The 14,283-nt window shown below is 41.1% G+C and overlaps 1 protein-coding gene across 1 annotated transcript in view; it reads right to left on the bottom strand.

Moving 5' to 3' along the window:
* The window catches only part of Mgam2 (maltase-glucoamylase 2 (putative)), a 77,901-nt gene that overhangs the window by 10,604 nt on the left and 53,014 nt on the right, over positions 1 to 14,283 (bottom strand). Inside the window, exons 37-45 of the mRNA XM_038318491.1 lie at positions 7,140 to 7,273; positions 6,827 to 6,861; positions 6,617 to 6,733; positions 5,909 to 6,057; positions 5,717 to 5,801; positions 5,054 to 5,110; positions 4,535 to 4,659; positions 3,441 to 3,529; positions 115 to 164 (exon numbers count right to left, since the gene is read on the bottom strand). Of these exons, the coding sequence (XP_038174419.1) occupies positions 115 to 164; positions 3,441 to 3,529; positions 4,535 to 4,659; positions 5,054 to 5,110; positions 5,717 to 5,801; positions 5,909 to 6,057; positions 6,617 to 6,733; positions 6,827 to 6,861; positions 7,140 to 7,273 (841 nt within the window). The remainder of the gene's footprint in view (positions 1 to 114; positions 165 to 3,440; positions 3,530 to 4,534; positions 4,660 to 5,053; positions 5,111 to 5,716; positions 5,802 to 5,908; positions 6,058 to 6,616; positions 6,734 to 6,826; positions 6,862 to 7,139; positions 7,274 to 14,283) is intronic.

Here is a 14,283-nt window from a genome sequence, read left to right as displayed (position 1 = left end):
AGAAAGGAAGTAGTTCTTAACATGAAAACATTATATTTTAATTAAAATTAAAGTTAGAGGATGATGTCTAATCTGTAGGTAAAAGAATTTATAAACTCAACAAGGTAGGCTTACCTGTGTTGCTCTAAAGTTAGCCAAGAAATAAAATCCCTTTTCATACGTATCTGCAGACAAGAAGAAAAGAATACAGTTCCCTGCTTCAGTTGTAGCAGACAATCTTATGTTGACTCTGAACTATTTAAAGTGTATCGCAACTAACAAGGTATCTTTCACCTTCCTGCGAAGCAATAAAGACAATAAGCAAGCACTTGCCTTTTGTTTGCTTGTTTGTGTGTTTGTTTTGTTTTAGAAGTTTTCGTTCTCTAGCTAAGGCTAGCCTGGAACTCATCGGTAGCACAGTCTCGCTTTGAATTCTCAATGTTCTTTCTTCCGCCTTCACAATGGCAGGTGTGCGCCACTGTACTCATCCAAAACAAAGTACTTGGTCTATAATACTTGCTGAATAAATGTCATCGTTCAGAAGAAAAAGAAAGACCCTGGGCTTAATCTCCAACACTAAAGGGAAATGAATACAGTACCACTTTTCATTTCAGGTTATTATCTGGCATATGCTTTCTTATACACCCAGGACCAACTGCCCAGGTATGGTACGACCTACAAAAGGCCAGGCCTTCAGCCAGTCTCATGAGGACATTATCTCAGTTGAGGTAAATGACTCTTCTAAACTGACCGCATCTTGTGTCAAGTGAACACAAGTTAGTCAGAACAACTATTTGACAAAAAAAAAAAAAACAAAAAACAAAAAACAAACAAACAAACAAAAAAAAAAAAACAGTACCAGGCACAAGAAACCCCCACTTGAGTCAGAGTAGTGTAACATATTTGTCCAAAATATAGACTATTGCCCTTGGTTGTTTCTTAGAAGCTGAAAGCAAACCCTATTACTGCAGACACCACATACTATGGACACAGGACTCAGAAGATTTGAGCTGGGTCTAACCTGAAAGTCTCCTTCCTGTGGTCTAGCCTTCACAGTACCAGAAAGTAGTAAGTAAATTACCAAGGGAGGGGAGCCACCAATATTCCTATCCTGCTGTGACATCTAGGAACCAGAACAATGACCAGCATGGCAAGGTTTCCCTAAAGGTACAATAGCAGCACTCGTATCTTGGTAGCAACTGGCTGCTGTTCAATTAGACTTAAGGGCTCTTCAATTGGTTGAAAATTACACCTGGTACTAGAGCTCTAGACAACTACCTGAGGCTGTGTACAGAGCTTAGGGAACCTACTACCGCCGCTTTACTAGATCAGCGTAATTCCTAATGCCATTCTTAAACCTATCCTTACACACATAGATAAATGTAGCTCCCAACTTCATCAAAGAAGCTTCTTTTTACAGCAAACAGACACCATAACAAAAGAAAAAGAAAAAAACACAAGCGATCAGAATGCAGAGAACAAGGGGTCGGGGGCAGCCCAAACTCAACATCCATCTTCAATACAGCTTCTCAGGTGACATCTGGAAGAGGGGGCAGAAAGATTGTAGGAGCTAGAGGTTCAAAAAAATCTGCTGTGAGATTGCTTCTCCTAGAAACAAAAAGAAGCTACATCCATGGTGCCTAAAAAACATGGCCGTTTAGCTGGATAGTGGTGGCGCTCACCTTTAATCCCAGCACCCTGGAGGCAGAAGCAGGCGGACCTCTGTGAGTTCGAGTACAGCCTGGTCTGGACAGTTAGAACTGTTACACAGAGAAACCCTATCTCAAAAAACAGACAAATAAAAGAATATGGCTGCTTAAACAAGATAACACCAATAAACTCACCAACACAGAAAGGGAAGTCTCCTAAGGTCCCACCCCTAGACAAAGAAGTACCTGCTGAGATCAGAAAAATTAGATTCTCCTGGAGATAAGTCCCCTAATTGGTTATATACAAAGTAGTGAGCTCTGAAATCATGTACACACAGCCATGAGAACCAGACTCACTGAGATTTGTTAATGTGTTCATAATTATGTTTGTCTGTGACAATAACAATAAAGAAAAAGGAGGCCATTAATTTTAAAGAGATTGAAGGAGGGGATGTTAGAGTGGTTAAAGGGAAGAAATAAAGGGAAGAAGTGATGTAATTATATTTTATTTTAAATTTTTAAATAAAAAATTCAAAGAATTATATTCTTACGTGGATTTTTATGTAAATTTTAGCTAGGGTCACATATGCTGGAAAAATCATCTAAAATGCAAATAAAGCTAATACTCAAAACTCAGTTTGTAACAATGAAATTAATGTCATATAGTGAGAATAATTATAGTTAGATAAACTTTAAAATACCAGTTAGACAGTGGAGCACACCTTTAATCCCAGCACTTAGGAGCTAGAGGCAGACAGATCTCTGTGAGTTCAAGGTCAGCCTGGTCTACAGAGTAAGTTCCAAGGCAGGCTCTAAAGCTATGCAGAGAAACCCTGTCTCAAAAAAACAAAACAAAACAAAAACAAACAAACAAACAAGTTTAGAATATCCTCTTCATGGCACGCGGTCATAGTAAGAGTAAAGATGTTTGTAAGGAGCACATCTTAATATCCCTTTATGTGTCTGTTATTACATTCAGTAAAAAGAAACTCGATATACAAATTAAATTTGCCATGCTTTCAGTTATTCAAAATAAGCATCTTTCTAGGTATATAACAACAGAATAACAAAAGACAATACAGCAATATACCTAAATATAGTTGCATGTTTATTCTAATTCTCTACCTTTAAAGCTTTTGTATTTCATGCCTCAATGAGAATGGTGGAAATTAAAAGGAAGAAAGTTTTAGATACATTAGTGAAGGAAAATAGACTACAATTTCAGAAAGTGTAGCCTTTTGCAAAATCAAAATATTATAGTCCAAGATAATAGTAGTAAAAGTCAGAACAGGTTAACATCAGCGTGCCGGTATTCTTTAGAAATGTCTGAGCAAGAGGCAAGTCTGATGATAATGATGAGTGGGTGAAAACCCAGCATGAGGACACAAAGCATTCCAAGTCTTAAGCATCCCCCTGGCAATTTTTAATTCTCAATTTATGTGTCACCAAGAGTCTCCTGAGTGTCCCGACTTATGAGAAAAAAGATGCCTGATATTGTTGGCTGACCCAAGCAGAGCCTTAGCCCTGCCCTGTAAGGATGACTTCCTGATTAGCCTGATATCTGTATCCACATCGTGTTAACAGAGTGAGACAGTTCTGTGAAAATAGACCTGCCCTGGCTGACGCCATCATGTCAGGCTCATAAACTCCTGGTCTACAATAACGTGCAGTAGAATATATCTGAGCCAGTCAAAGTTTCAAACAGTAAGCAGCACAGAGGTAGGTTTCAGGGTCCCACTGATACATACTGAGCTTCTATTACACGGTGCTCAGAATGACATGCAGGCTCTCTGGGGGTGAGGTCATACTTACCAATGCTTTGTCCATCATCCCAAAACATCTGACCTTCAGCTTCCCCTTTATCATCCAAAGCAACAGTCAACCCCACAAAATTTTGTCGGCTATAAAAAAAAAAAAAAACCACCAAATCATTAATCATTATTTTTCATTTGGTTGTAGGCTGTAAGAACAAAGAACATCTTCTAAAAACATCTTAATCCAGAAATAAACCATAAAACTCAAGGTGTTAAATACGTACAAAAAGTGACAAAGAATATAGTGAGATAAAATGTAAGATCTAAGTCAAGAGAACATCATTTAAAGTTTAATGAAATCTTTGTCAGCTTTGAATTTCACAGCTCAAATAGGCGCATTTTCCAACATACCTATTGCAATTGTACAAAACCATGATGTGACATCAATTCTTTAGTAAGACAATACCAGAAAATTAAAACTTCAACAGCTTTCAGATGCCAAGGATTAAAATCCAAACTAAATAGGATGCCATTCACAGCCTTCCATGTGTTAACTCTTTCAATTTTATCTACTCAACTCATTTTTCACCTTTATTTCTTTAACCCTCCAAGAATATCTCTCCTTGTCTTCAGATGTTCAAATCCTACTTATTATTCAAGAACCATCTCAGGGTCTGTTTTGGTGAAAATCATGTTTTTCATCACAGGCCGAGAGTAGACTGATTTTCTGTAACATTATCATATGTTTTTGACATGTTTTCCGTGCGTGCGTGCGTGCGTGTGTGTGCTTGCGTGTGTGTGTGTGTTATGAAAACTCTTTTTGAGTTCGCCAAAAATCAACCTGGAAATGGATGCTATATTCCCATGCAACCAATGCAAGTAAAGGTTCTCATTAATATTCCCCCTTTTCAAAAACTTGGGAAGAAAATCAGGTTTCTATCCCTCAGAAAATTTTTGCTCAGGGGAATTCTACTCTTGATATAAGACCTCGGGTGAAAGATCTCCCAGGGATTGGTTTCATGAACTTTTCTTCCTCAAGATCCTATCAGAAGGCACTCATGGAAGCCAACCAATGGAACTCTGTAGCTTGATTTCTTTTGTTTATTTATCCATATGTCCTGAGAAAGGTCATCAAACACTGCTTCATCATACCTGTAGTAAGTGTTCATTGCAGGCTCTTGCCAAGGCAGGATGTAGCCTCCTCTGACATGAATGTTGATGTGATCCAGAGGAGCGGCCAGTATTTGCCAGTCACCTGTTGAGTCTTGGCCAAATCCCTAGGAGGCACATAGAGGAGAAATGTTGACAGGAAAGTCAACTAAATGGGTTACATATTTTACGAAAACTTCTTTCTTACTAAGGAAGCATGTTGGAAGATCAGCAAAAAAAAAAAAAAAAAAAAACCCTACAAAAATTAGAAAAAAATCTATTTTTATTTTTATTTTTGAGTAAACCTTCGAAAACCTAGTGTTTTCTGTTTAACTCTAGAGAAGGTTTAGTGTAGATGACAGGAGAAGGAGATGTTTCCTATGCCTTTATCCCATAAATGTAAATCAGGCTAGGAATAGAAAGATTGGAGATTGTTGCTTTCTGGTTTGAGAAGTTAGGAGAATCACCTCTCTAACCTACAGAGCCAGCCAGCCGATTCCCCCGAAAAACATTCTAACTCACCGTGCTATGGTCATACCACCGGCCTCTGGGGAAATAAGCAGGGATCTCAAAAGTGTTCTGAAACATAAAATCAGTATGTTTCTGTGAATATCCCAACTGGAAAACAATATTAATCTTTAAAAAACTTTCTATAGAATTAAGATTAAGGTGGAATTTTATTAGTGACGTCAAGAATTTGAGAAATCTTAAGGAATACACTTTGGAATCTTCTCTTCAAATAGGTAGAAAAAATGTTTCAATTGGTGAAATTATAAAAGTACTGGCTCACAGAATACCCAACTGAGAAATCAATGTTGGAAAGCTTTCAGTAATATCCTGGGGATAGAAAACATCAAAAGATCTCTGTTTGATGTTCTAGGAAGTTATCTGTTTGAAAATAATGAAGTGAGCAAGACAGGGAACTATTTTAAATGCTTTCCCTGGAGCTTGTGAATGTCTCAGCAGGGAGAAGCATCTTTCACCAACCCCGAAAACTTGAGTTTGAGTCCTTGAGGCCAAGTGGTAGAAAGAAAGAACTCAGTTATAAACATTGTCTTCCAAATATCTGCACATGGGCACACACAGATAAGGTCAGTATTTTCTTTTAATTTGCAATAAAATAACTTTTTTCACTGTGGTTTTAAATCATGTTATTGGAAGATGTCTGGTCCATGAGAAACTCACACTTTCCAAAACGGGGCTGATCAGGATAGCTGGGCCCAACATGAACTGTTGGTCTATATCCCACGTTACATTGTCATCTGTGAACCTGAAAAATCCAATATGAAAAAACTCATCCCTAGGCCTATAACCATTGCAAAGTGTTATTTACAAACATGCCCAGACTCACTGCTTGGAGAAAGAGGCAACACTCACTCATGGAGAAGGGGTCGGATGACGGTGCTGCCCTCAGCGTGAGCTTTATGCATCAGGGTATACAGATATGGCAGCAAAGAGTATCTGGTCTGCAGCACTCTCCTTGAGTATTCCTCAAAGGTTGAATTCCAGGCCACGGGATCTTGTCTCTAAAGGGGTGAATGAACACATGGTAAGTTCTTCCTCACTACATCCCAGGGATCTCAGAAGAGGATGGCCGTGTGCAGTCACTTCTCTCGCCCTTTCTAGCCTCCCCCTCTCTGCTCCCTCTGTCACCTATAAAACTAGTGTAGATGCTGCTCTTCTTTGTCACCGATTCTCAGGTCCCTTGAACAATCTAGCTTTGGCTTTGTGGCTGTGTAAGCCTTATCGATAGGCCCCTATGCAGCACTGATTTATCAACGATGGTTTGAGTAAAATACCAACTCAATATTCTGTCAAGCAAGGGAATCTGTTATATTGTAATTCAATGAAGGAGCTAGAAAATACCTTTTCTTGGCAAAAAAAAAAAAATGCCTCCAAAAAGTGAAGAAAATTGTACTATTAAGAGTTATTGATAACCCTGGAGTTCTGAACTTTGTGGATATTCAAAAACATGGATGTCCTGGTGGTCTTCATGATAGGTCAGGAAACACTTCTGTAATTTTGAAATAAGCTGTGATTAGATATTTGTTAATACATCTGCAGCATGAACAATGGCTGCCTCACCTTAGTTCCTGCATTGTTGTGGTTCCTGGAAAATGGATAAAATGCTCCCAGTTGCATCCAGCGGATACACATCTCATACTCAGCATCTCCAAAGAACCCACAGATGTCTGCTCCTGTCTGAGAAGAAGCAAAATCAGAGTATCAACTGGGTATTCTTCCAAGACAGACACTAAAATCTGGGCAAGGGGTAACAGTTCCTATCTGACTTACATAAGGTATTCCAAAGAGACTGAACTCCATCATGCCTGCAATGAGACAAAACAGCCATGTTAAATGAAGGCAACACTTGGGTAGGAAAGAGGAAGCTCAACCTTTTCCTCTGTTTCATTAATAGCCCTGGGCAATTCCTGATGAATATATTGAGAGATGGGTATAAACTAAAACTCACACTGACAGAACATTCAAGTTTTACTGACTTTACTGCTGCCTCGATGCCAATCTAAACACACACAGTATAGCCCAATTGTATGCACTCTAGTTCCAGTCCCACCACCAGCAAAGGCCCCTAAGAACAACCACACACCAATGATGGATTTCCCCAGCTGGTCCCAGGCAGCTGTGTTGTCTCCCAGCCAGTGTCCGGCCCATCGTCCAGAAGAGGGGAATGTGGAGCGGGTGATGACGATCCCTCTCTGTCCTGTCACCTCCTGCACAGCTCTGGTTGGGGAAACAAGGAGGTGAATTTGAAGACTCTGTGCGTGGGGCAGTAGAACGTTTGCTCTAAGAACCAGAGGACTTCTTCCAGGAAAGAAGCCAGATAAGAGTCCCAATCAACCTCACGGCAGGGCTTGAGAGATATACCTGCACCTAGAGTAAGGAACTTATTCTCTTTTTTTTCATTTATTATTCTCATATGTTATATCCCAACTGCAGTTTCCCCTCCCTCCCCTTCTCCTAGTTCTTTCTCACCCCAACCCATTCTTCAGCTTCCCTTCAAAAAAGGGCAGCTTCCCAGGGATATCACCAAACATGGTGTATCAGGTTACAATAAGACTAGGCACCTCTCTTTGCATTAAGGTTGGGCAAGGTAACCCAGCAGGAGGAATAAGATCCCCAAAGCAGGCAAAACAGTTAGAGACAGCTCCTGATCCTACTGTTAGGAGTCCTACAAAAGATCAAGTTATACAACCAATAACATATATGCAGAGGGTGTAGGTTAGACCCAAGAAGGCCCCCTGATTGTAGATTCAGTGTCTGTGTGCTCCTATGAACCTAGGTTAGTCTATTCTATAGGTTTTCTTATAGAGAATCTTATCCATAAAAGGTTGAATTAGCAGGCTATATGTAGAGATCAGAGGAAGGGTGGAGTGAATAAGTATTTATAAAACAAATCCTATACCCAGGAACACATCAATCAATTTCACATGTATTATTGTACAGTTCCCACAATGTTTTTTTTTTTTTTTTTCTTGAGTTCCTATTACTGGTAGGTAACCCAGCATAGTTACCAAGTATCTTTTAAGGAATACATAGACCTGGGATCTGAATAATGGTATATATGCTTTAGAGGTATTATTAACATACTCCCCCATACTTTGGAAAAAGAGTATGTCTTGTGTACACAGGCAAACACATAAAAGACCTTTAGACAGTTACGTGGAAGAAATTCCTGCTGGGCTGGCGCCAGAGGGTTAGCAAGCTAGCTACAATCCTGTCTGGGCCATACCTGGTCTAGCTCTAGAGTTAACAATCAGCCACTAATCCATCCTTTGTATTACAGATACCCCCTCATTGCTCTGTGTGAATCTTGTCTCAAAGCTTCTCATGGATGCAAAGCACATGCAAAACTTGGTTTAGAGGGAACCTGGAAAACCATGCTATCTCCTAAATCAGGTATTTGCACCTGGCATTGTATTTTCAGAAACTTCATTCAGGTTGTTTTAAGCATATGGAAATCTGCTGGATAAGTGTAAATATAGCAAAAAATAAAATTCCCAGGAGGCAAAGGGAAAGCTCTTTAGTGCACTGAGGCTGAGCCCCTGCAGCCACAAAGGCTAAATTCATTCTCGAGGTGTCTGAGTATTCATTTCACCGACCACTGTGAACCCGCACACCAGTGCCGCGCTACACATGACACAGTTATCTAAACATGGTTTTTATCAATGTACCCATAATCAAGAAAAGAAAAACTGTGTGAGTGAAAAAGATGAATCAGTGGAGCAAAAGAAAAATCCTAATGTGTTTCCAATACAAATGTTTGCTAAAGAAAGCATCACAGATCAGTGGACATGAATGAGCAGTCGCTTACTAGAAGATTTCTGGCCCTACAAATGCACCGAGAGACTGACAAAGTAAAGTATTTTCTCAAAAAAAAAAAATAAGAAAAAAGGAATAAAAGTCCACAGGCACAACATGCACATGCATGCCTGCTCTCTCTCTCTCTCTTTCTCTCTCTCTCTCTCTCTCTCTCTCTCTCTCTCTCTCCTTCTCAAACACTCACATGTAAATAAATTAATTCAATTTACCAAAAGGTAAAACATGATTCTTGCCCTTAGGCATACAGAACCACCAAGCTCCGGGTCATTCCATGTGGTCACCAAGTAAGGGAATTGAGTGAATAGACGTGACGGACCAGTCTAGAAAGGGTTAATGGAGGAAGCAGGTTTAAGTCAGGCTTCAGATTTGTGCCAAGAGGTCAGCCCAGACAGAGTCTGTTGGTCAGCATGGCTGACTGATAAAGCAGGAAACATTAAGGTGCTTGAGAATATATGAATATTAAAGGGGTTTGACAGTTTGAGGAAGGTGTGGGTCAAAGTTAGCAAGAGCAGTTCAAGTCCCAGTGTTGATGAGACAATAAAAAGAAAAGAAACACGGCTAAGTGCTCACAGCACTCCAAGTATTTGTCATTTAAGGGCAGTCTTAACTCAGGAGGTGCTGTGGTGGTGGCTAACTAGGAAGTAGCATTACAACTGTGAACCACCAATCTAAAACCAAGGCCCAAATTCTAGCCCAATACAACAAACAGAAAAGAAGGAAATAAAAACAATTCATAGAAGAATAAGCTTCCTTGTGCTATGGAATAGAATATTTGCTTAACTATATAAAGGGGCATTGTATCTGTTTATGCTGCATTTGTTTAACTATGTAAAGAAGTGTTGCTGTTTTACCTTGCCTGACTAAGGCACCTGATTGGTCTAATAAAAAGCTGAATGGGCAATAGCTAGGCAGAGGAAGGATAGGCAGGGCTGGTGGACAGAGAGACTAGCAAGCCAGACAGACAGACAGACAGACAGCGTATGTGGAGGGGAACAGACAGAGGGACATGAAAGAAGCAGGAAGCTGGACGGAAAGTATGTAGATGAGGTAAAAGATCCTCAGAGCAGCAATAAAGTAATAGAAATGGGTTAATTTAAAAGTAGTAAAAATCAAGCCTAATCTAAGACCAAAGATTCATAATTAATAATAAGTCTCTGTATCATGATTTGGGGGCTGGCAGTCCAGGAAAGCCTGCTACACCCCTGAAAGATCATTTATAGATTGAGTTTCCTGAGGGAGGAGAGGAGTGAATGGGATCTGTGACAGATAAAGTTTCCCTGAGGAGAGGGAGGGAGTTGGCAAGGAGAAGGTTCAGTCAGAACATAAAGCAATGGCTCATGTCTTCTCCATGGTGTAGTCTGACCTCTGCAAGACCCCTCTCTGAAAGAGAAAATCTTGCCCTTCTAGGAATCACTCAACCTTCACTTTTTTCAGGAAGTATCCTGGATTGTTTGCTGGTCACTTTTCCTTTGTTATTCAGCTCTTCCAAACAGAGGAAAGACTCCTTGGCAGAAAGGGGTTACCTCTCTTTTATCTTTCTGCAGGATATTATTACACCTGAGGATATAAACTACCTGTATTCTTATTTCATAGAAAGAAATGCTTTTTTTTTTCTGGAAGAACCAGTTTCTGCTTAGTTGGAGTGCAAGAAACATTAACTATTAATCCTTTCTATAAGAACATTGTAAAGCTGGTGTTTATGACAAAGGACTCAAGTCCCCTTCCTAAGACTTTTATGCAAGTATTTAATCCCCTCTCCACCACCACCCAGTAAAACCTTAGTTTACACAAAGCCCACCATCACTCTCCCTGCTGAATTCTTGGAACTTAGGGTATACCACCTTCCCCCTTTTCTTCATTTCCTTTGGGCCTATCATTTTTAAATATCCAATCATGAAAGACTGTGGGGTTGGGCTGCAGCCAATGAGAAAAGACACAGTCAACACCTGAGTTAGAAAAACAAAACAAAACAAGTGTACTTCCTACTTGTCAGTTCCAAAGGAAACTCCACCTCCCCAAACTCCAAAACGCAGTGCAAATATCCAAAAATGACCTCAACCTGGATTATCAGAGGATTTCTAGCAGTTGGATAAAAGGCAGAATTCCCCAGGAACTTGTGAAACTGGTACAGTTCTCTCTTCTATGTACAACAGAAAACATTCCCTTAAACATAGCATGGAGTGCTCATGATGTCAGTTTTTCCACCACCCCAGAATGCTCTCACTCTCCTGAGCGCATTCTCTACATCAAGACTAAAGTTGTGCCTTGCCCTTACACTTCAGTTGGAGTGGCAGTCTCCTTCTTTGTAGCCCCAAACTTTTATATCTAATGAGAGGAAGCTAGAGCTGTGTAAATGAAGCCGCATTATGAAAGAGCAACGGAGAAATGAAGAAGAAAATAGAAAAGATAAAACGAATCGTGCTGAGAAAACCATGGCGATAGTATTCACCATCCCACTTGTGGATAGCTCATCCCAAAATGCCCTAGATCCCCTATACCCAGACAATAGGAACAGAGGATAGAGGACTCGGAGATCTTGAACAGAAATGAGTGTGAGAGTAGAAAATGCCATCCGGTCCTGGGAAAAATAAACAAACAAACAAACAAACAAATAAACAGAACGATTTAGACAAAACCAAATCGAACGACTTAGAGTTCTTTATGACTGTGGAAGGTGGGGATTGTGCCTTCGGTGCTTAGCTTCGGTTGCATGGGAGTTTCCTGCGGGGAAAGAGGTTCTTAGTGATATATTGAAGGGATTAAACTCTCCCACTTTTACAACTCAATTTAAGTTGCCTCTCTCTGACAAGGGCCATTTACCCCCAAGGCCCTTACATTCAGGGTGAAGGGAGAGAGAACAAATACAGAGAGCCAAGTCAGCCTTGGGGTGTCTCCAGGACAAAGCCAGTAGCCCTCTTCTGAGTCAAGTTGGGACATGCCCAAGCTTGTGCAGATATGTCCAAAAATGATAAGACTACATCTCAACCAATTAGAAATATACTAAATGTTATTCTTTTGGTCCCCGCCCCTTTCCACGCCCACTCCCAGTGACCTCTGATCTCTTGTCTCACCTTGAATTCTCTCTCTTGCCTTCTTCCTTTCCTGGAGAGCACGCGTGTTCCCCGCTTCTCCCTTCTTCCTTTCCCCCCCCCCTCTCCCCTCCCCCTCTCCCCTCCCCTCCCCCTCCCCCTCTCCTTTAATAATTCTCATGTCTATTTTCTGTGTCTATGTGTCTTTTACCCGCTGCCGGTTTACACTCTCCTGCTTGGCTCTCCCGGCGGGCGCCAACCTGCTGTTGGGAACCTGCCACCGTTTGGCTGCCCGATCGCTGATCGCTGCATGGAGGGGCCACCTGTCCGCCCGGGATGGGCCATCACTCGTAAACCTCTGGGGGATCTTGCAGGGACCCACACCCCTCTCTGCTAGGCTGACAGCTGCGCCGCTAACATTTTTTAAGAACAAAACTAATGTAACTGCTGCTCGCGTAATCAATTGTATAACTGTCCCTGCAACTCCCCTTCCCTGTGCTTAAAAGGAGCCTGCATGTTCCTCGCAGGGCCATCACTATTTTGTACAGGTGACCAACCCCACATGCATGATGGTACAAAAACGCTCTTTTCTGTTACATACTATTGGACTCTGAGATCTCCTTCAGCTTTCCCTTGAACTATATATACATATATATATATACACTATATATACATATATACCATATATATACATACATACACATATATACATATATATGTATATATACATATATACCATATATAAACACATATATACACTATATATACATATATACCATATATGATATAGTGTCAATTACCCAGTGCTTTTGGCTTGCACTTCCGGGTTCCAGGACCGCAAATGCGCCAACAACCGCTCAGGCAATTTATATAGCCACCCAGGGTCCTCAAGCCCTACGTGATCAACATGCAGCATGGTCATGTCACCTGCAAGCATGATGCAGCTATGCAAACCCTTGTGCTCATGCATAAGCCCCTGTGCACATGCGCTAGGTAACCTTTCAAAGCTGTATATGTCCGGTCCACACTCTTTTCCTACAGTGACTTCCTCAGGCGTGCCAACATGTCTTTCTTTCTCTTAAGAAACTCTGAAAGTGGATCTCGTTGTGTGTTTCGTGATCTGTTCTCCCTCGCGCCTGTTAATTTTATAATGTTATATGAAAGTTTACAGAAAAGTCTGTCTTAGACTGAAGTCTGAAAGTTTGAAGAAGACATCTGTGAATGTTTTCTTCAAATAAAACAGTTACCTACACAGGCAGAAACGCTGAAAGCAGCCATTTCAGAACTCAGAAGCCAATTGAAATCACCTGGCACGTTTGAGAAGGCACCACAAAACACTCAACAAACCCGCTTAGGAGTTTATTAGAGGGGATGTGTACAGGCCGGGGGGGGGGGGGAGAGAGAGAGAGAGAGAGAGAGAGAGAGAGAGAGAGAGAGGGGACGTGTCCAGCTTTTAAAACCTGTCTAGCGCATGCACACAGGAGATGCACAGGGCACAGGGGGTTGATGTGGCTACTTCATTCGCAGAGGATGGGGCGTTCACGTGGGCCCTTTAACATTCAGGCACTTGTGCCTGAAGGCTTGTCTGCAGAGGCACTGCTCTAGAACCCAGAAGTGCAGCCTTATTTGTGGCTGAATATTTACACCACTGATCAATAAAGGAATAAAAATCGTCTCTTCCCCCCCCCCCCCCAAAAAAAAGAAAACTGAAAAATCTTTTCAAGAAGGTGAGCTTTGTGACATTCTCCCTTAAGGCTCCTTAAGCCCATTCCCTGGTAACCCTGCAGTCAGCAAAGAACCAACAGCTTCACGGTAAACAAAGAAATCTGAATCCCCTTCCTGTTCTGTAAAAAAGTATTCTCCCCTAACCACTTCAGTCCTCCAGACAATGTCTATTCTGAGTTCTGTGACCACATGGTTTGACTCAGACCTCAGATCAAAACTGAGAAAAAAATTCCCAGTGCTGAATTAGTTGCCAAAACTTCAGTGCTGTACTGGCATCCTTATGGTGCTGTGATTTCAGCTTAGGTAAAACATTTGGCTCAGATTTTAAAAGAAATTTCTGGAGGATTAGAGTCATAGAGAGCTTTGCAAAAGAAATGCACATTACTGGGCATCTTAAGCACTATGCATGCCCAGGCTCCAGTACATGCCCAGAGAAGGTGGCAGCAGCTGAGCTGGAGGGCAGGCAGAAGCCTGAAATGAAAGGTAAGCACTTCATCTGGTCTCTTAAATATGCAAGCATCTTCTTTTTCACTTCTTAGGAAATGAATTAAGAGTCCAGGCTTTCATTGTGCCTGGAGCTGGCTTCATTAAGACCTTCTAGACTCTAAGCCTTTGACCTGACTGGAGTATTCTATTTCTTTTTAAAGTGGACTTCAG

The sequence above is a fragment of the Arvicola amphibius genome, chromosome 2 (genome assembly GCF_903992535.2).
Source record: "Arvicola amphibius chromosome 2, mArvAmp1.2, whole genome shotgun sequence".
Classification (NCBI taxonomy): Eukaryota; Metazoa; Chordata; class Mammalia; order Rodentia; family Cricetidae; genus Arvicola; species Arvicola amphibius.
This window is presented reverse-complemented; position numbering and strand designations above follow the sequence as displayed.